The 22,064-nt window shown below is 37.0% G+C and overlaps 1 protein-coding gene across 6 annotated transcripts in view; it reads right to left on the bottom strand.

The window, feature by feature from the left end:
* ELF1 (E74 like ETS transcription factor 1) overlaps nt 1-22,064 on the bottom strand; it is a 131,598-nt gene that overhangs the window by 46,303 nt on the left and 63,231 nt on the right. For 4 of the 6 annotated variants that reach the window (XM_027873656.1, XM_027873655.1, XM_027873660.1 and 1 more), the window contains exon 2: nt 1,580-1,844. In XM_027873656.1, coding sequence (XP_027729457.1) covers nt 1,580-1,651 — 72 coding nt within the window. In that variant the 5' untranslated portion in view covers nt 1,652-1,844. Of the gene's footprint in view, nt 1-1,579; nt 1,845-2,345; nt 2,370-15,331; nt 15,402-22,064 lie in introns of those variants that run through there. The other 2 variants (XM_027873657.1, XM_027873658.1) reach the window with 2 other exon arrangements.

Here is a 22,064-nt window from a genome sequence, read left to right as displayed (position 1 = left end):
AAAACCTAATCAGTACTCTCAAAAAAAACATTCAATTTGTCCAAGCACAAGAAAAATTAAGCAAAAATGGTACCTCAATGTTACCTAAAAGATTTATTCATAGGTTTAGGTCACAATTGAAACGACCTCTGAATTTCTTTCAGGTTTTACATGTGATAACTAAAAAATACAAAAATAAATCAGGATGATAGTATTAAGTCCTATGAAACCCTTCTATGAAAATAAAAGCCTGATATAACATGGTTCACTTACTCTTGAACATACACTTTATAAGAAGGATAATATAACTATGATCTTGGCATGGATGCCTTGTCCTTCTCATGTGCTCACAGGGCTACCAAGATTTTTGTCAACCAGCTCCCTTTCCTGATCCTGCCACAACTAATTATTCCTTGTTTACTAATGACACCACCAATTCTTCCTAAGTGTGCTTCCTAATCCGTAAAAAGTAGAAGCTGATCTCTAAGCCTCAGAGTTCTATAATTCTATCCCCACTAACTGACTCCCCTTTCTATGAAACTCCTCTAGAATACCACAGCTTTCTGCCAATATACAAAAAACAGTGAATTCAAATTTATTAAGTGTTGACCATATGCAAGGCACTGCATCAGATAATAGAGATAGAAAGAGAAAAATGAAAAATCAGTACCTATCAAAGGTGAGATAAGGGAATGCCAAATTCAGGGAAAAGCAAGTAGACCGAGTGTAAGACCCAAATACAATTTAATTCCTCCAGAAATCAGGGTAAAAAAAAAAAGTACAAAACAAAAGCATATTCAATACATTCGTATTCTGGGGTGGGGGGAAGGGGAAGGAGGTGTGGCTCACAAGTGTAGTTAACTCAGTGCTCAGTGTCCTTTAGAAGTGCCACCAAATTATTTTAGGCACATATTAATTTCTGTATTGCCAATGAAAGTCCCAAAAAAACATATAATCATGTTAGAACCAGAAGGAATCTTTGAAATCAAGCTCAACTCCCTCATTTTGCAAATGAGGAAACTGAGGCACAGAGATTGAATGGCTTATCCAAAGGCATAGAGATTCCTGTTTTAATTATATTATAGGACACTATTTTTAACAGCTTCCTTTTAATCAGTGTTATTCAGAACACATTTATATAAAACATATTTATATTTATAAAGACTGGTTTATATAAGTTACTGTTACTGTATTACTCCCACAGGTCACATGCAATAGAAAAATTCATAAGTTAAAAAAAAAAAAAAAACAACCTTACTGACATGTGTTTTGTAACACTTTATTACCCAACATGTATGCCAAAATTTTCAAATCACCATAAAATGTCAACCAAAACCCTGAAAATGGGTAACTTGAGGCAAGGAATTAATTCACTTGCCCATTGCCCATATTAGAAGAGAATAATAATTTGGAATCCAAATGTTTATAACTTCAGTTCACATTCCCTCAAACTCTTTACTTTCACTTTCGTTGATAAATTAACTTGCTGTTTTCATGTTTTTTAAACCATTATATTTTTAAATTTTCTCTTTTAAAAAATTATAAGATACAAATAGAGAAGACAAAGATACTTAAATATAATTTCCTTTATCTCTCATACCTGCTGTTCATCCTCCATGACGTTACTGGCAAATTCAAAGACCAGATCGTTCTGTTGTACAACAGCAGCCATAATAAAGCATTCCCTTTAATGCTTCATGAGAAAAATTTCAGGTTCAAGTATCAGATGGAAGATTCCAGTACTCAACTTGCTGTACAAATCACTTGCTCTCAAAAACACATAAATTTTCTGGGTTTTCCAGTGTTTTAATTTAAACAAAGGAAACCTTCCATTGACTTATTTTTCTTCATTTATATGTCCTCCCCTGAAAACAAAAACAAGTCACTTGGTTAGCTTCCACTTGTAACACAGCAAGAGCAGGTCATATTAAAAAAAAAAAGTTAAAATTAATTCTAAGGGCACCTAGCAATTAAAAGGATCAGACAGTCTCTGAGGTGCCTTCCAGCTATAAAGCTATGATCAAGTCAATCACATAGTATTTTCTTATTGAAAGCTTGGCTCAACTTTTATTAGTTTGATTTTCATAAACATTTTCCAAAAATTTCATTATATCTGGAATATTTTAATTTTCAAATATTTATGATTAGCAAATACATAATTACTATAAAGGCAACATCATAAACAAAACCAATTTATGCCTCCTACCTCATTTTTACCAACCAGGTCAATTACCTACTTAGAAGTCCTATGAGTATAATATTCATTTTTCCCTTATCAGAACATCCCTGCTCAGCCTGCTCTATAGGTATAATCATTTTTGTACCATGTTTTCTGGTTCCATTCTAGATATTTAAGTCATCTTTACCTTATTTCTGTAAATAAGCAGAACACAATAAGAACTTCAGGCCCTTAAAAAAAAATCTTCTGAGATAAAAATGGTTTAAAACCGAGTTACTGTGTTGTTCTGATCTTCGATGGGTTTGTTTTTTTTTTAAATGTACTGAAATGTACTCTTATCTCCAGCACAGGCTTGCAAGCAACAGGAAGGAAACAGCACTGACCACGTCATGGCAAATTAGAACATGCAAAAAACTGCACATTATAAGAAAAGGGCAGAAAGGCAATTCAAGAACTGAAACAATTCAGAGAAAATAGGTGTATGTCCATAAAACCTACCTGTATTTATAAGGGGGGAAAAAAGATTTTTTAATAAATCCTAAAGTATTGTTGGCCATAAGACATGACATGAAATAAGTAATATGAAATTGGAAATGTACTAACATTTAATGATTTTATATGGTATTTGAGATGTTAGTACTGATATTATAAAAAAGGTTGGGATAGCTATCAGCCAAGGGGATAGAAAGGATGGTCATTAATTCTTTAATTGTTTTTAAAGATGGCAGAGACCTAGAAACACAAGTTGATGTGATGAATCAATTGCCCTCAAAACTTAAAAATAAAAACCTAGCTGAGTTGTGCAAGTCACATACCCTATTTTTTAACTTAAGTAAAGCTCATTTCATTTATTTTCTGGACACCAGAGATCATCAGCACAGATGTGGAATTCCCCAACTGGCAATTAAAACAAAAAAAGAGATGGGAAAGACTTCACTCAAACACTGCTATTTCCTACACTTGGTTGTGACACAGAAGATTTCTGATATTTCTAAGACTCTTAAAAATTTTTTATAAAATTCTAGGCAAGTTAAAAGGGGAGGGCATAACTCTGGGGAATTATTCTTTCAAAATATGCATGTAATTATATTGGATCCACAAGAATAGTATGATATAGAATTTTACATGGCATGCATATATAACACAAAAACTGAACAAGTTATTTTTAAAATTAGGTGATAACCCCGAATGCCTCACCAAAAGGAAAAAGAAAAAGAGTGTTTAAAATCAGGTGATAGACAAGTAAAGCTTTTACAACTTTAAGAAAAATGCATTCAATAAACACCAACTAAAAGTAAAATATGGCTGGGCACTACTAGAGATAGAGATGAAAGATAGAATAGTCCCTATACTAAAGGGCTTACAATGAAGTTAATGGAAAAGCTATGTGCACAGGGGACAAAACTATGTTCATAAAAGCATGTTGTCTTCAGAACAGAGCATAAGTTCCCTGAAGTCATGGGAGACAGCCTGCATAAAATGTAGAGAAGCAAGAGAAGATAGAACAAAATGGAAGAATAGTTTGGTGAAAGTACAGAAGGTAAACAAAGCCTAGTAAAGAATAACTTCAATTTTAAAAACCACAAAATAAATCCACAGAAAAGATTAATATTTCTGTACATAACTAACAAAAACCAGGAGAAAATTTTAGAGAAATTCCACTTGAAATGGCCACCCCGCCCAAAAAAATAAAAAGACTAAACTATCTGGGAGTAAACAAGACCCATTCAGGATTGCATAAATAAAACTACAAAACTGTTTTGTTTTTTGTTTTTTAGAAATGGGTCGCTCTATCTCACCCAGGCTAGAAGGGCAGTGACCACTCACGGGCCCAACATCTAACTACACAAATTGTCATAGGAGCTGACCTGCTCCATTTTTGATCCAGACAAGTTCATCCTTTCTTAGGCAGCCTAGTGGCTCCAACCCTATAGCCTTAGACACCTGCAAATCAGAAATCAGGAACTCAAGTTATGAATGACGTCCTAACTGCCAAATCTGTGGCCTTTTCTCAGTCCTCATTCTTGTTCTCTGCAATTTTTGACAATGTTGACTCTCTGTTCTCCAGGTTTTCAGGATAATGCTCAATCTTGGTTCTCATTCTATCTGGGTGACCACTTACTCTTCAGTCTTCTTTGCTGGCTCATCATCATTATCTCATCCCTTTCTTGTGGGTATATTCACACTTTCTGTCCCACGCCCAATTCTCCTTTCTCTCTCAGCATTACCTTAATTTGGTGCCTTCATCAGCTCATGTATGTTTATCATTTCTATGCTTTCAACCCTCACACTTACATATCCAACCCTCCTACCTTCCAGTTCTGAATGACCAGTTTATTGAACATTTTGCACTGGAGGTATTGCATCTCAATTTCAACATGTCAAAAAGAAAATTCATTATTGTTCTCCAAAACCCACTCCTCTTCCAAACATCACTATTTCTGGTAAGGGCACCTCCATTCTTCCAGTCACACAGGTTTGTAACCTCAGTCACCCTAAACTCCTAATTCTTCCTGAACACATATACTCAATCAGTTGTCAAATGTTGTTGATCCTTCTTCTACAATCTCTCTCAAACACATTCCTTCCCCATCATTCACATTGCCACCACTCACGTCTGGCCTTTGTCACCTCAACTGGACTATTTTTAAAAATTTTTTTTTATTTCATTTTGTACTTAATAAATACCAAATAAGATAAGTACTCCTCTATACAATGCAGAACAAAAAACTATTTCATGAGCAGACACAAATCTGAACTATGTACAGTGTGCTTCTCCTTCCAAGTATGTATCCAATTTAGCATACCAAGTATGTATCAAATTTCAAAGTTGTCTTGCTTGTCTGTGTTTCCCACTGATCTTTTTCCGTTCTCTTCCGGGCATTTTCACCTGGCTATTACAATAGCCTCTTAGGTGGATGGAGCCTAGATGTCTTGAGTAGAGGCAGCAACCCAGGCAGGCTCTTCCAACATTCCCCTCCAAATTTTAAAATAGCACCACAATTCAAATTCTGGAGCAACAAAGCCAACAAAAAGTCAGGATAAGACATTTTCCCAGCCCAAGACAACTTCCAAAGGTTGGAAGGAAAGGTCAGTGACACTGGGGTGGAGGCTGGCCCAGAGTCCACGTGGTGGCAACAGCAGCTGTGGATTTGGAGGTGGAGGGGAGGACAGCAGCAACAGCAGCTTTGGGAATTCTCAGACCAGAGATGGAAAGGGGATGAGACAACTGGTCAGAGTATAGGGATCCCTTGTGCTAGCACTGGGCACAGGACTAGGGGCTATTTACCCTACCCAGTTTAGTGGTTGCAGTTCCAGGGCAGCCTGTGATGGCAAGGGAGCCAGGACTTTTCTTGGGTAAAATCAGAGGGCAGACTAGGAGAGCAGTGACCATTCCTCTTTCCAGATCATACTACCTTAGAAACACTAAAAACTTCCAAAACCCCAGAACCAGCTCTAAAAAAAACTCAGGATCACACAAGATTTAGCAGCTAGTACGATAAAGGAGTAGAGGAATTGGGTTATAATATTCCAGAAGGCAAAGGAGATAGAATTACAACCAAGAATAACTCACCCAGCAAAACTAATTATAATCCTTCAGAGGGGAAGAAAAAACAAAAAGAATATTTCATGAAATAGTGGACTTTCAAGCATTCCTGATGAAAAGACCAGAGATGAACTTGACATTCAAAAACAGCACTCATGAAAAGCAAAAAAAGGGAACTGAGCCAAACTTATAAAAATAAAAGCCATTCCCCAATTGATATATGGTCAAAGGATATGATTAGGCAGTTTTCAGAGACATAAATCAAAACTAACAACACTCATATGAAAAAATGCTCTAAATCACTAATAATCAGAGAAATGTAAATTAAAACAACACTAAGGTACTACCTCACATCTATCAGATTAGCTAACATGACAGAAAAGGAAAATGAGGGAATGTGGGAGGAATGTGGAAAATGCCAGCGGGAATATGGAAAAATAGGGACACTAATGCACTGTTGGTGGAGTTGTGAACTGGTCCAGCCATTCTGGAGAACAATTTGGAACTATACCCAAAAGGCTTTCAAGCTGTGCATATCTTTGACCTATCAATAATACTAAGTCTGTATTCCAAAGAGATAAAAGAAAAAGGAAAAAGACCTATATGTACCAAAATATTTATAGCAGCTTTTTGTAGTACCAAAGAATAGGAAAATGAAGAGATGCCTATCAACTGGGGAATGACTAAACAAGTTGCAGTATAAGATTGTGATGGAATATTACTGTGCTATAAGAAATGATCAGTTTCAGAAAAACCTGGGAAGACTTATATGAACTGATACAAACCAAAGGGAACAGAATCAGGAGAACATTGAAAAACAGTAATAGCAATAGTGTAACAATGATCAATAGTGAAAGACTTAGCTACTCTGATCGATACAGTGGTCCAAAACAATTCCAAGGAGGATGAAAAATGCTATCTACCTCCAGAGATAGTCTGAGCACAGACTGAGGATATTTTTTTTCCTATTTTATTTTTTTAGGGGGGGGGGGGGGGGGGGAGAAACAACATGGCTAATTGGACATATTTTTCATGACTTCATATGTACAATGGGTATCATACTGCTTGCCTCTCAATGCGTAAGGGAGGGGACAAAGGAAGAGAAAGAATTTGGAACTCAGAATTTTAAAAATGAATGTTTAAAATAAATAATTAAAAAACAAACAAACAGTGGCCTCCTAATTGGTCTCAGCTTGAAGTTTTCTAATATGATAATCCAGCTCTCACATTACAATCCAGCTGCCAAAGTGATTCTCCTCACAGGACATGTCCTGCAATGCAAATCTCCTACTCAACAAACTCCAGTGGCTCCCTGTAGGATCAAATATAAACTTTTCTGTTTCATCTCCTGCCTCCATGACTTTGCACTGATTGACTTTCTCCACCCCACAGCCTCCCCCTACCAACATTAACCATGGTCTGTCTTGTGTTATGTTCTGCATAGCGTACACAGGTACAGGTTGTGTCTCCAAATAGACAGTAAAACTCTTCAAAAGCCAGGACGGTTTCACCTTTGTCTTTATATCGCCAGGCCTAACTAGCACAGTTCCTACCCACAGCAGGCAATTCAATGACTCTTGAATGATTGCCAAAGCTCAAAATACATATACCAAAAAAAAAAAAAATCAGGAAAACATTTACTACATAAAACAATGTATACTCACAGTTTACAAGTAACCACTACGCTTCATAAAACTCAAGGGAGAGGAAAGAGAAGGTGAGAGGGTTCTCTTATTAGCCATATACAGCAAACTTTTTTGTATACCTTTATAAAGTCAGGGATAGTGGAGCTAGGGGCTTTCCCATGGCAAGAACAACCTTAAGGCAGCTTGAAGCAAGGACATCTCCTCCCAAACAAAACAAAAATGATTAAGTCACTACTAGGTCACCGTAAAGAATGTGACTAATATCTTAATCTAGTTAGAAATCAGAAATGTGGAGATGGATGACAGTAAGGTGTCATTAGGAACAGCTATGATCACTTCCCCCAGAAAGCTCCCTCATTGCAGTAGCTGGGCCACCATCTCAAGAAAAAGAGATGGGAGTCCAATTCATAGAGGAAGTAATAATCCTGCTTCTGTGGCAGAAGTAAGGCAAATGCGCAACCTGAAACTTAGTACCTAAATGTCACAGACACACCTGGCTCATCAAAAGGGCCCCATTTATTAACCCACAAAGAGGGGGGGCAAACACCAAACACCCAAATAAGTTTTACATTAGAAGGTGCTTGAGCCTTGATCCTCCTACTAAATTTGAGTTACACTTCCCTTTTTTGTTTACTAGTTCAACTATACCACAAGACGCCCTTAATTCTGGCAGAGAGCAGATGGCAGTAACTGCCATGAAATAATGGAGAAGCTGAATTAACCTTTTGAATGACTCAAGATTCAGGACTTCTCCAAGACACTGCTTCCAGAGAACTAAATATTTAAAGGTGTCAGTGACCACAAGTATCAATAGCTTATACACAATTATTCTAATAAAATATAAACTTGACAATTCTTTTTTTTTTTAACATTCTCAGATACATTTCTCAGAAAGTTAAAGTAGAAGAATTTGTTGTTGTTACTGTTCAGTTGTTTTAATCGGGTCTGACTCTTTGCAACCCCATTAGGGTTTTTGGTTTTTTTTTCTAGCAGATATAGGGGAGTGGTGTAACAGTACCTTCTCCAATTCATTTTACAAACAAGGAAACTGAGGCAAACAGGGTTAAATGACTTGCCCAGGGTCACACAGCTAATAAGTGTCTAAGGCCAAATTTGAACTCAGGAAGACAAGTCTTCCTAACTCCAAGATCAGCACTCTATCTATTGTGCCACTTAGCTGCTTAAAAATAGAATAGTATTTCACAGATATCAGCAGAGATATACAAAATCAAAGAAAGAAACAACAATATAAAAAAAAAGTAAAGAAAATTAACTGTAGGAAGATAGAAAGGTTAACACAAATGAAAATTAAATAATAAATGACCTTGCAAACTCCATCAATGTGAATCCTTGTTTTAGATTATGACTTTTCATACAGTAGAGTGCTCTACATATTATGTATTACATTTAATTATTTTTCACTGATGAGTTTTCAGATTCGTAGACTCCAAAAGCACATCTTTTTAACTCCATCATTTCACCAGTGATTCTATACTGCTACAAATCATAGGACAATCTTGGTCAAAAAAAAAAAAATTCTTCCCTGAAGCTAGCATTAAATGTCATGGGGAAACACTAGAAACTTCTCCATTAAATAAGAGGAAAAAAACAAGAAAGCCCCATTTCCCTGCTGTTCTTTGATATAATTCATTGTCCCTATGCCTATTTGACATAGGGATAAAATTGCTAGCAATAGCTTGAGACAAAAGAAATTGAAGGGAATAGCATAAGCAAAGAAGCAAAGAAACAACAAAATTATTGCTTTTGGCAGATGATATGATAGTATACTTAATGCACCCTCAGAGTCAATTAAAAATTAATTGAAACAATTAAGAACTTCAGCAAATTTTCAAGACAAAAAATAAATCCATATAAATTATCAGCATTTTGTATAATGCCAAAAACTCAGCTAGAAGAGATTTTTTTAAAACTCTATTTAAAATAACTACAGAACACACAAAATACTTGGAAAGCTACCTACCGAGATATACATGGGAATTCTATTAATACAATTACAATGCACTCCTTATTGAAAATAAAGATAGTCTATTTGGAGAAATGTTTATTGGTCATGGGTAGCCTGAGCCAATATAATAAAAATGACAACACTAAGTTAATTTATTACTTTGGGAAGATGTCTGGCAGAAATTATGCATAGTAGCTTAAAAGCAGTATAGTACATATCACACTGTATACTAGGATAAGGTCCAAACATATGATTTAGATACAAAAGGTAACATGTGATTTGTTTATTAGGAAAAAAAAAAAGAAATTACTATTCTGATGTATAAATAAGGGATAGAAGGGATCAAAGAAGACAAAATGGACAAATATGAATATATAAAATTTAAAGGTTTTTACATAAATAAAACCTATGCAGCTAAAATTAGGAAGGTAAGAGGCAACTGGAGGGGAAAAATCTTTGTACCATGTTTCACTAATATGGACCTCATTTCCAACCTATATAAGGAACTAATTCAAATATATAAGAATACAAGCCATTTACCAACTGACAAATGGTCAAAAGAAAGGTATTGGTAGTTATATAAGAAATCCAATTTTTCAATAGCCATGTGAAAAAAATGCTCCAAATCACTAATACTTAGAGAAATGCAAATTAAATCTACTCTGAGATTCCACTTCATACCTATGAGGTGTGTACATTTTTTTTTAAAAGAAAGATCATTGGGGCAGCTAGGTGGCACAGTGGATAGTGCACCGGCCTTGAAGTCAGGAGGACCTGAGTTCAAATCCAGCCTCACACCAAACACTTGACACTTACTAGCTGTGTAACCCTGGGCAAGTCACTTAACCTCAATTGCCTAACATAAATAAATAAATGAATGAATGAATGAATGAATGAATGAATGAATGAATGAATGAATGAATAAAAATAAAGAGAAAAAGAAAGATCATTGGTGGATTAAAGTAGGCTGCAGCCTATTATCAAGAATGACTTGTGGCATAAACAATGTCATATAGGAAACAAACACAATAGAAGAGGAGCAGTTCATATAAGGAGAACAAAGGATAACAGCTCCAAATCACACTTTTATTAACAAAATATTTCAAAAACCAGGGAAAAAAACGTCTCCAAAATACACAGTGAACCTCTATGGAGGATGTCAGAAAGATATGGACAAGAATCACCTAGGATGAAAAGCCATAGATTGATTGTAGTCAGCAATGCACCTGTGGAAGGAATAAGCCAATGAGAGAAATCTAAGGTTCCATAATATTTTTACTGACAAGTCAGCATCTCACACATAATTTTGGGAAAAGCCTGAAACCATGGAAATATTTTGTAGCTGACATTTTGAGCTCACTCTTCTCAAGGATCAAGATGGTACAAGAAAGAGTGTGCCCATGCAAAAAAGAATACGTCCAGGTGCACGGGGATGCGTTTGTACCTTATTTTTTGCTACACTTTTTCAGTAAACATCCCTTTGCAAAAGCTAGTTGATTTTAATTGCTTATTAATAATAATTGGGAGGTATCGACTTGTTAAATGACAATGGAGAGATACTGACACTGGCAAATAACATTAGAAGAGTAATCATTGGTTATTGGATATGGGCATAGCGAGAGAACCTCAATAGCAAATGCCTAATGCTGACAGTATTAGAAAAATCCCACAACCCATTAGCCGTACCCCCTAGAAATCTGAAGAAAAGATGTAGCCAGCTGAATTCTGGGGCTCCAACCTAATAATTAAATATGTGATCAGGGAGAGTAAATCCAGTCCTCTTACTAGATAAGGTAAAGGCTCACCAATAGAGTCTCCCAGGGAATAGCAGAGAAGGAGACTAAAACTATGAAGCATCATGACATGGAAATGGTCAGAAAGTAGTGAGTGCAATTAGGAAGGTACTGAAAAGTCCAGGCAAGAGGTGATGAAAGCATTACAGGCCATATGACTAGAAAGGACAGATAAGAGAAATGTGAAGGCAGAACAAGATCTGGAAAGTGACTGGATATGTGGGGTTGGATGAGTGTGAAAAAATAAGAATTGTACCAAAATTGAGAACCTGGGTCACTGGAATAGATACTCTCACAATAGAAATAGGAAGTTTAAAAGTGGATTGTATCTGAGAGAAAGATAGCCATTTCAGTTTTGGACATGTTGAATTTGAGATGTCTATGGGATATTCAGCCCAAAACATCAAGAAGGCAGTTGGTTATATGTGACTAGAGCTCGAGGGAGAGACTAATTAATATTGGGTATAAAGATCTGGGAGTTGTCTGAATAGAGATAAAATTTAAATCAATATAAGGTGATGAGGTCCCTGAAAGAAGAGAGATAAGGAAGAGGACCTACGAGAAAGCCTCAATGTATACCCACATTTATGGAGGCAGGATACAGATGATCATCCAGCAAAGGAGAATGAGAATGAACAGTTAGACAAGCGGAGAGCCAAGAGAAAACTGTGTCATCAAACCCCAGAGAGAGTTTTCATGAGGAAAGGGGAGTCAACAGAGTCAAAGGCTACAGAGAGCACCAAAGTCCATCATAGCTACTTGAACAGGGAGTGAGATGGTCATGGCTGTGCTTTAGGAACCTCAATTGGTAGTGTGGCTATGTGGAGCAATGACTGGATAGAGAAGAGACTCAAGGTAAGGATACCATGAGGGGTCTATTTCAGTAGTGCAGGTAAGATCTGAGGAAAGTCTGAACCAAAGTAGAGGCCATGAGAGAGGAGGAAAAAAAGGAGAGATGTAAGAAAAAGTTGTAGAGAGAATCAATAAGACTTAGCAACTAACTGGACATAGTGGAATGTTTAACAAGCAATGAGTGAAGGATGACACCAAAGAAGCAAACTTGAGTGACTGGATGGCAATGTTCTCAACAATAATAAATAAGTTAGGAAGAGGGCTAAGCTTTAGGAGGAAGATAATGAATTTTGATTTAGATATGCTAAGTCAGAGGTGCATATGAACATTTAAGTGGAGATATACATCAGGCAGTTGATTATGCAGGGCTGGAAGAGCTCAAGCTGCATGGCATGAGCACTGGGTAAGAATTCTAGATTGTCAACTTGCCACCTGTGTGACCTTGGGGAAATTACTTCAGCTTTTTAAGTCTCAATTTCTTCATTCCTAAAATGAGCGGGTTGCACTAAATTACCTAATTTCCCCTTCCAGCTCTAAATTTGTGATTCTAAGAAACTGAACCCATGGGACTTGATAAAATCTCTTAAAGTATAGGAAGAGAAATGAGGGCCCAGGTTGGTGCCCTGGGGCACACCCACACATAGGTAGGATCTGATGCAGCAAAGGAAACTGAGTTTGGGCAGGTAAGGGGGGGAAATTTCCTAGGAAATCTGGGACTTGAAAAGGCAGAAATTACATTTACACCAAAATTTTATACAATGTGTCAAAATAAGCTCTGAGTGGATAAGTGACCTTGACATAAAAGGCCACATTTGTTTAAAATGAACATAGGAGAGCAAAAGAGACTACCTTTTATATCGACAGTAGTTTAGGAGGAGAATCCATAACCAAATAAGGTATGAAATAAATAATAATATACAAAAATAGACAATAAGGGGTTGGGGCTAAACAATATCTGAAGTCTCTTCCATTTCTAAAATGACTGGCTCATGAATCATGACCCAATTTAGAAAATATAAACAATGATACAGAGGAAAACAACTCTAAAGATATCAAAACCCTAAAAATATCAAAACAACCACAAAATTATAAATTTTGACACCAGAAGACTGATGAAGAGACATACTTTTTTCTTCCCCCAGGACAGACATGGTAAAGCCTACTGGTGGGAAAGCAGTAATGTGCTATCAGACACAATCAAAGTGTCAGCTTGTTTTATTTAAATGTACTTCTTTGCTACCAGAGGGTTCTATTAGAAGGGAAGCATTGGAAAATGATATTTTTATAAAGCATCAATAAAACATTTTATAAACATCAGTCTCTACTTACTTACATAGTCAATTGTTTATGGACTAAATATCTCTCTGTAGTCAGAAATTAAATGTATTTGAATCCCAATATTTTCAAAAGGCTGCTCCAACATGTCAATAATCCAAAACTGAACTGCCATCAGAAAAGAGCCTTCCATGGAAAATGAGACTCCAACCCCCATAGAGATAAACAAATCATTTGTGATTTATAATGCTGAACAGCCATGATCCTTTTCACTGGTGCAGATTATGAAGAACTGAAAATCATTAAGTGTTCATGCACATGCTGTGGCTGTGTCAAGACTTTCACAAAATTACCAGTTGTTTTTTTTAAATAGTCAATCTCCATGTGCACTGATATACAGAGATTACTCAATTTCCTAAACTACACATGAAAAAACTAAAGTTTCCAACTTAGAAAGTTCTAAGGTATGTTTATAACACTTCTCATTATAACAGGCTATAAATGGCATTACTTAGCCAATGCACTGTTCTACTGTATGAGTGTTGGTCCAAATACTACAGTAGTTTCTTATATTTCTTGATGAAAATCCCTTTCCATTTGATCCTTTCAACACTAAACCCAATCAACTAAAGCAAACCTCACAACATTCCAGGTGAAGCGAAGTGATTATTTGAGTCAGTCTCTAACTACTCCAAGAACTTGCCCACATTAAGACTTAAGAGAATTAATAGACCTTTCAGGATTAATTATTCCAACACTCTCATTTAACAGATGAGAAAACTCTCAGAGGTCACTGACATCCTCTCATGCAACCAGTATGAATTCTAGTTCACTGCTTCTTTCTAATCACTAAATCTATGTTAATAAATATTCCTAGCAACTTCTTAAGCAATATATTTAGAAAATGCAAATGACAGAAATAGGAAATCTGAGGCAAAACCAAAGAATTCCCTCAAATGAATATACTGACTTAAAAACGAAAGCAGCAGAATAACCCCATAAATTATAGTACTCTTTTGACTCTACTGAGCTCAGAATGCTTTCTCCATTGTTTGCTATGTTAATCCTGACATCCTCCTCATGAGGAAAAAAAAAGCACAGCAAGTCATTTTCAACCATATTTTTGCACAGAGAGACACTAACAAGAAGGATGAAGCTAACTACTCCCAAGGTCACATGACAATTAATTATAAAGTTATAGACTTCCAGATATTATCTTCTTTCACTGTTAGTAATGCTTTTTCCTATTCTCTACCACATTCTCTCCATCTACTTCCATTAACACAAAAAAGGCACTTGAGAAAGCATTTATGTAAAAGCCTAGTGTATAGCTTCATATGTAAATCACTAAAATATTTTTAAAACTTTTTAAATAAGAGCTTAGATTTCCACTTCTTTAGCTACATTACCGTTATGAACGTGGACACTGCTGAAGTAGGAGCTAAAATACTTAATTTAATAAGGACAACCTAAAAGAACATTATCAAAATGAGGTAGGTCACAGAACAGGTTTGCTTGGACTTCCCTGTGATAAGTAACATGCTCAAACAAGGGCAGTTCTAATCCTGCAATTCTCAGAGAGAGGAGAAAGGAGAAAGCACCCTTTAGTGTATGAGCCTCAGCTGGCTAGCTTAAATGAAACCATTCCCCAGATCAACCAGAATAGAAACCCTCTGCAATGTTACTGGTACCAGGGCTTCAAGTTATATATGTGGATCAATGATATCTCAATCCCAAGGACTATGGACCATGCCTCCTCTTCTCTATCCTGCCTTTTGATACCTTCTCACATTCAATTCAAAGAACTGGGAGCGGGGTAGGGGAGGTACTTTGCATCCTTTCACATAACATCACTTGTAATATCCTGCCTACAGGTTCCTTTAAACCAGGACTTAAACTTTCCCATCTCACTCATCAAGAAGGCAAAACAGCTTGAGTTTTTTGAAAATGTAGAATTTAAGTTTTTATATAAGAAAAGCAAATGTTTTTTATATTGAGGGTCTGACTGTCACCTACCCCTCACCAGCTCGACAGACAATGAAGACCACAATTCTTCAAGACTCAAGAGGGCCTGAGAAACGGTAGCAAACTTACCTTTGCTCTGACCACCTTAATTTTTTAAATATCAGTGAGATCCAAGAGAATAAGACGACTCCCCTTCAACATTTTCTCCTTTCACTGACGCCAAGCTGAACAACCCCAGAACTCTTTGGGCAAACTGCAATGACTCATGGTCTGGACCTGAAATTCCAGTTCTTTTGCATTGCTCTCGCTTTCCTTCATCTGACTGCCTGGCCTGCCTCGTATCCAATTACACAGTACCAGCATTTGTAGCACCTTGCAAAACAGCGAAACATATCACATACCTAGATCTGTCTATACCTGTTAGCCTCAGAATTAACCCTTTAAAAGACTCTGTTCTTAAAATGTGAGATTTTAAAAAGAAACTACAAGCAAAAATCTATAATAGGCAAGGTCAGTTATACTTACGTGGTCATTAAGAAACAATGTTAATTCCACAACAGAGAAGCAGTTTTAAAAAAAAAATACAAACTATTTAATAACAATATGAAAGACTGGTCCAAATAATGAATCAGGAGATACATAAACTAAGACTACTCTAAAGTTTGACGAAGAAAGATGAAAACAGTCAATATTAGAGAGGTTTCAGGAAGACAAATGTTCAGCAGTAAATGGGTCCGATCATTCTGGAAAACAATTTGGAATTGCACAAAAAAAGTCATTAATCTATTCATAACTTTTTCTCCATGGCTCCTACTATACAGTACACATATTTCCAGGTCAAAGACAGAGGGAAAGGCCACATGTATCCCAAGACATTCACAACAGTATACAGAGTGAATGCCCCCTTGACATGAGAATGGCTGAACAAACTATGATAGATGAACTAAACAGAAAATCAGAAATGACAGAGACCAGAAATTAAGAAAACCACGAGAAAACATGGAACATAGATTGAGGGCTGGAAGGAACCTCAGAGGACATACATTCCAATTCAGGAGAGAAAACTGAGACCTAAAGACATTAAGGGCTTTGCCAAGGAAGTAGAACTTAGACTTGTATGAACTGATGCATGGTGAAGTAAGCAGAATTAGTGGGGAGGGATGGGAACTAGGCTAGTGATTTCATTTTTACAGGAAACTCTCAGTTGAGGTAACTCCCTGAACTAATACCTGCACTTTTTCTGCAAGTCAATCTCAGAGAGGTTTAAAGTGACTTGCCCAAAACCACCAGAGCTGTCAGAAGTGGAACCTGAAGCCAGGTTTTCCTGGATCTCAGGGCTGATCTCTCTCTACCATGCCATGCTGCCTCACAAAGAGAACTAGGAGAAAAAATATATACAGAACAACAGATGAGAGAATGAACTTCCCTCCTTTCTTTAGTAAGTTGCAAGAAGAGTATGCCATGTTAACATCTACGTAGGTAATCACCATTTCAGTTTTTTTTTTTTTTAGCAATTTTTCTTCTTTATAATGGAGCACATGGAGGGGATGTATATCTGGATATGAAAATGTTAAAACTTAAGGAATAAAAAGCTTATCACATACAAAGGAAAATTTTTTTTTAAAAATAAGAAAAGCAACATGGCCTAAACTTTTTTCTTCAGGATAAAGAATAAAGGCAATAATAATCAAAATTGTATTTAGCATTGCTTTTCTCATGATGATCATGAACCTATCTAGAAAAAACTTTCCTCTCATGGGAATCCAAAACAAACCTCTGACAAGAATGTACACTATTCAGAGAACACATAAACATGTTAAAATGCCCTCCACAGCAAACCCGTTTGGGCAGTCAAAGCAGAAAGATTTTTTTCTCTGAAAACAGGAATTAGCCTGCAAGAAACAGCCCAAGTTTCTTTGTAAGTGGTTTACTTGTTCAGCCATTTATATGTATCAATAGAATCATACTGATAATGTCAAATCTGTAAAAGAACCTTGGCAATCATCTAATAAAATAATTTTCACAGATAAAAAACCTGAGGGTCAGAGAGGGGAAGAGATTTAAATTGTCTAAGGTCACATGGCAAATTAGTGACAAATCAAGTGCTTAATGTTTGTTGAACCAAGCCTAGAGTTTAGGTCCCTTGATCTGGAGTCCAGAACCAACACCGATCTAAACATACACACATGCACCCACAAGAAAGTCCCCCAAAACACAGGCTTTGCCCTAAAGGATCTTACAAATGAACATTAAAGCAGTCATTCACCAACACATAAATACTTACATCCATGCTTTCATTAATGTGGGTTTTCCTCCCACCTATGCAGATGGTAATAATTTCTCTATAACTTTAAATGGCATTAAAAATTCATCATCTTGCCCATCAACTGGGGAATGGCTGAACAACTTGTAGTATGTGAACGTAATGAAATACTACTGTTCTATATGAAATGATGAACAGGCGGACTTCAGAAAAACCTGGACTTACATGAACTGATGCTGAGTGAAGTAAGCAGAACCAGGAAAACATTGTACACAGTAACAGCAACATTGTGCAATGACCCGTTTTGACAGACTTAGCTCTTCTCAGCAGCACAATGATCTAGGCAATTCCGAAAGACTCATGATGGAAAATGCTATCCATATCCAGAGAAAGAACTATGGAGTCTGAATCCAGATCGAAGCATACTATTTTCTTTTTTGTTGTTGTTTTTTCTTCCTCAAGGTTTTTCCCTTTTGTTCCGATTCTTCTTTCACAGTATGACTAACGTGGAAATATGTTTAATATACTTGCACATGTACAGCCTATATCAGATTGTTTGCCATCTTGGGCAAGGAGGAGGAAAAGGAGGGAGAAGGGGAAAAAATTTGGAATTCAAAATCTTACAAAAGTGAAAGTTAAGGGGCAGCTAGATAGTGCAATGGATAGAGCACCTGCCCTAGAGTCAAGAGGATCTGAGTTCAAATCTGGTCTCAGACCAGACATTTGATACTTACTAGCTGTGTGACCCTGGGCAAGTCACTCAACCCCAACTGCCTCACCCCCCCCCCCAAAAAAAGTGAATGTTGAAAGCTACCTTACATGTAATTGGAAAAAAAAATAGAATACTATTAAGTGGGGGAAAAAATCCATCACCCTGCTGCCAGTCTGATGGTGTATCTCTGAACTGAGATAAACTGTCCTCAGGTTAATTCCTAGGCAAAATATTCTGCACACAGTAGGCAGTTATTCTAGGCTTGATGATAACTGATGACTTCTAAGGTCCTTCTCCAGGTCTAGAATCCTATATGTGAACTACTAAATGATACCTCTTCTGTGTGTATTTGAATATCATCAACAACCTTCATCCACTGCCTTCGCTCCTACACACCTCAGACTGAAGAAATGCTATAGTAAATCATGGTGAGTGGATCTACTACAAATTATGTTACATAATCTCATCTGGGCCCTTACTATGTCAAGGCAATCCTTTCATACTTCCTTAATTGCCTCACTATCTCTCTCAACACAGCAGCTTTTCCAAATCTTATCTTTCCTCAAACTTCCCATGGTTCACCCAACCACCAACCCTCTCAGCTGAGAATTTTACCTTATATTTTACTGGAAAAAACTGAGGTCACTCGTCAAGAGCGCCCTCTTTTCTCCTCCTTATCTTTCTGCAATTATCTCCTTCTTTACCCCTGACTCACATGAAGGTGTACATGAAGATGTGGCCCTTCTTCTTGCCACGGCAAACCCCGTCCAGGCAAAAGTGATCCCATTCCTTTTTTCCAGTAGATTGATTGTCCCCTTCATCATCCCAACCTTCTCACCATCTTCAATCTCTCTTTATATACTGGCTGCTTCTTTACCGCCAACAAACATGTGCATTATCTCTCATTCTCAAAAACCTCTCAATCTATCCATCCCCACTAAGCTATCTTCTCACATCTCTCCTCCTTTTTGCAGATAAACTCCTTCAGAAGGTACTGTACAATATGTGCTCCCACTTCTTTTTCTCTCTCTTGGACTCTCTCCAGTCTGGTTTCTGACTTATCATTCAACAAAACTGCTCTCTCCAAAGCTACCAACTATCAAATCTAATGGCCTTTTTCAATCCTCAAACTTCTTGACCTTCCTGCAGTCTTTGACACTGTCAATCACCCTCTTCTCTCTAGGTTGCCATGACCCTACTTTTTCCTCCTTTTCCTCTTACCTGTCTGACCACCCTTTCTCAGTTTCCTTTACTGGAACATTCATTCAGGTTACACTTACTAAAGGCGAGTGTCCTGGGCCCTCTATTCTTCTCTATGTTACCTCACTTGGTGATTTTATCAACTCCTATGAATTCAATTATTATCTCAATGGAGGTGATTCTCAGATCTATTTAGCCAGTCCTATCCTCCAGACCCCCATCTGTGTCTATTAAATACCTCTAACAGCATGTCCCAAAGACATCTTAATTTCAACATGTTCAAAACTGAATTCATTATCTTTCCCCCAACAAATTCTTCCCTCTTCCTAAACGTCCCTATTACTGCTAACATCCTTGCAGTCACCCAGGCTTACAACCTAGGTTCCATCCTCAGCTCCCCTTTCTAATTCCCCATGTCCAATCAGTTGCCAAGTCCTGTTGATTTTACCTTCATAACATTTCTCACATACACCCTATTTTCTCCTCTAACACTACCCTGATAGAGACCTAAACAATTGCAACAGCATGCTAGCTGGCCTCCCTAACATCTCTCCCTTCAACAGTCCATCCTCCTCTCAGTTGTCAAAGTAATCTGGTCACTCTGACAACTAATCTGATCATGCCACCACCACAATCACCATACTCAATAATAAATTTCAGCAGCTCCTTCTCAGCTCTAGAATCAAATATAAAATCCTCTGTTTGGCCTGAAAGCCCTTCATAACCTGCCCCTCCTTGCAGCCTTCTTCTATCTTACACTTCCCAAGAACTCTAACATCCCATGACGCTGACCTCCTTACTACTCCTCACACAGACTCCAGATTCTGAGCATTTTCACTGGTTGTTCCTCATGCCTGGGGTGCTCTCTCTCCTAGATTCTGCCTCTGACTCCCTTCAAGTACCAACTAAAATCCCATCTTCTACAAGAAGCCTGCCCAGATTCTCCCTTAACGTTAATACCTTTTCTAGATTGATTCTTTCCAATTTACCCTGTGTCTATCTTGTCTATACATTGGCATTTGCATGTTGTCTCCCCCATTAGACCATGAGCTCCTGGAGAGCAGGGACTGTTTTTTGTACTCCTTTGTACCCTCAGTACTTAGCACAGTGCTTGGCATACAGTAGGCCTCCACCTAAAAACTACCTACCTGTACTGTATATAATTATTATATGCTTGTTGCATTCCCCAACAGAATATATGGTTCTTGGGAGCAGAGACTGTTTCTTGCTTGTCTTTATAATTCCCAGTACCTAGCACAAAAGAAGATACTTAATAGATTCTTCAAAAATAACTGATATAACTCAAAACTATTAAAGGTGGGAAAAGGTCCATAATCAACAAGGAAAGATAATGTTCTGTGCATAAACTAATCAAGTATTTACTGTTGGTTGGTAAACAATCAGTCCTAAATTGGAAAAGGACTCCCACGTGCAAAAAGATAGCAGCTCTTTTTGTGGTGGCCAAGAATTGGAAATTGAGGGGATGTCCCTCAATTGGTGAATGGCTGAACAAGCTGTGGTATATGAATGTAATGGAATACCATTGTTCCATAAAAAATGATAAGCAGGCAAATTTCAGAAAAGCCTGGAAAGACTTGAATGAACTGATGCTAAGTGCACTGAGAAGAACCAGGAGAACATTGTACACAGCAAGAGCAACACTGTGTAATGACTGACTTTGACAGATCACTGCATTGCTGAGAAGAGCGAAGTCTAAGTCAACTCCACAAAACTCATGATGGAAAATGCTGTGTACATCCACAGAAAGAACGATGAAGTCTGAATGCAGATCAAAGCATACTATTTTTTTTGTTTTTTCTTTCTCATGGTTTTTCCCTTTTGTTCTGATTCTTCTTTCACAATATGACTAATGTAGAAATATGTTTAATATGATTATACATGTACAGCCTACATCAAATTGCATGCCATCTTGAGGAGTGGGAAAGAGAGAGGAGGAAAAAATTTAGAACTCAAAATCTTATAAAGTGAATGTTGAAAACTAAAAATTAACTAATTTTTAAATATTTGAAAGAAAAAAAATGGTCAGTCCTCTCAAGAAACTCCTGGTCTGGGGAAAAATCTAGCAGACAAATCAATTAGCAATTCAAGACAGTACTCTATAATTAAGTTTAATCTGCATGTAGATGCTGTAAGTAATTCAAAGAAGAGGGAGGTGAGCAAGAATAGTCAGGGAAAGCTTGATAAGAGATAGTGTAACCTGCGCTAGGCCATGAAGGATAAGGAAGAATTGGACAGATGAAAAGGGGAAGAAGTGGGCAGGATTTTGGTAGGAAGAAAAATGTAGGCAAAAGGTATGAAGGTGGAAATGACCAAGACATGTTCATGGGACAGTAAGATGACCAGTTTGGTAAGAGTAGAAGGCTTGGTTTGAAGAGGAAGTAACGCTGGGTAAATAGAGTTGGGCCCATAGGATCACACAATTTAAGATTTGGAAGGGGACTTCTATAGATCATCTTAGTCAATCCCTTTCATTTTACAAATGAGAAAAACAGCACACTTTCCAATGTACCATTTGCTTACAGGTTTGTACACAAAAATTTCTTATTCAAATATATGTGAACTTGGAATTTTATATTTTTTCATAAAATCAAGTTGGATACTAAGTGAGAATCCATAAAATAGATTTTAATATTAAAAAAAATGAGAAAAACAAAGCTCAAAGTGAA

The sequence above is a fragment of the Vombatus ursinus genome, unplaced genomic scaffold, assembly GCF_900497805.2.
Source record: "Vombatus ursinus unplaced genomic scaffold, bare-nosed wombat genome assembly UNPS02014802.1, whole genome shotgun sequence".
Taxonomy (NCBI): Eukaryota; Metazoa; Chordata; class Mammalia; order Diprotodontia; family Vombatidae; genus Vombatus; species Vombatus ursinus.
This window is presented reverse-complemented; position numbering and strand designations above follow the sequence as displayed.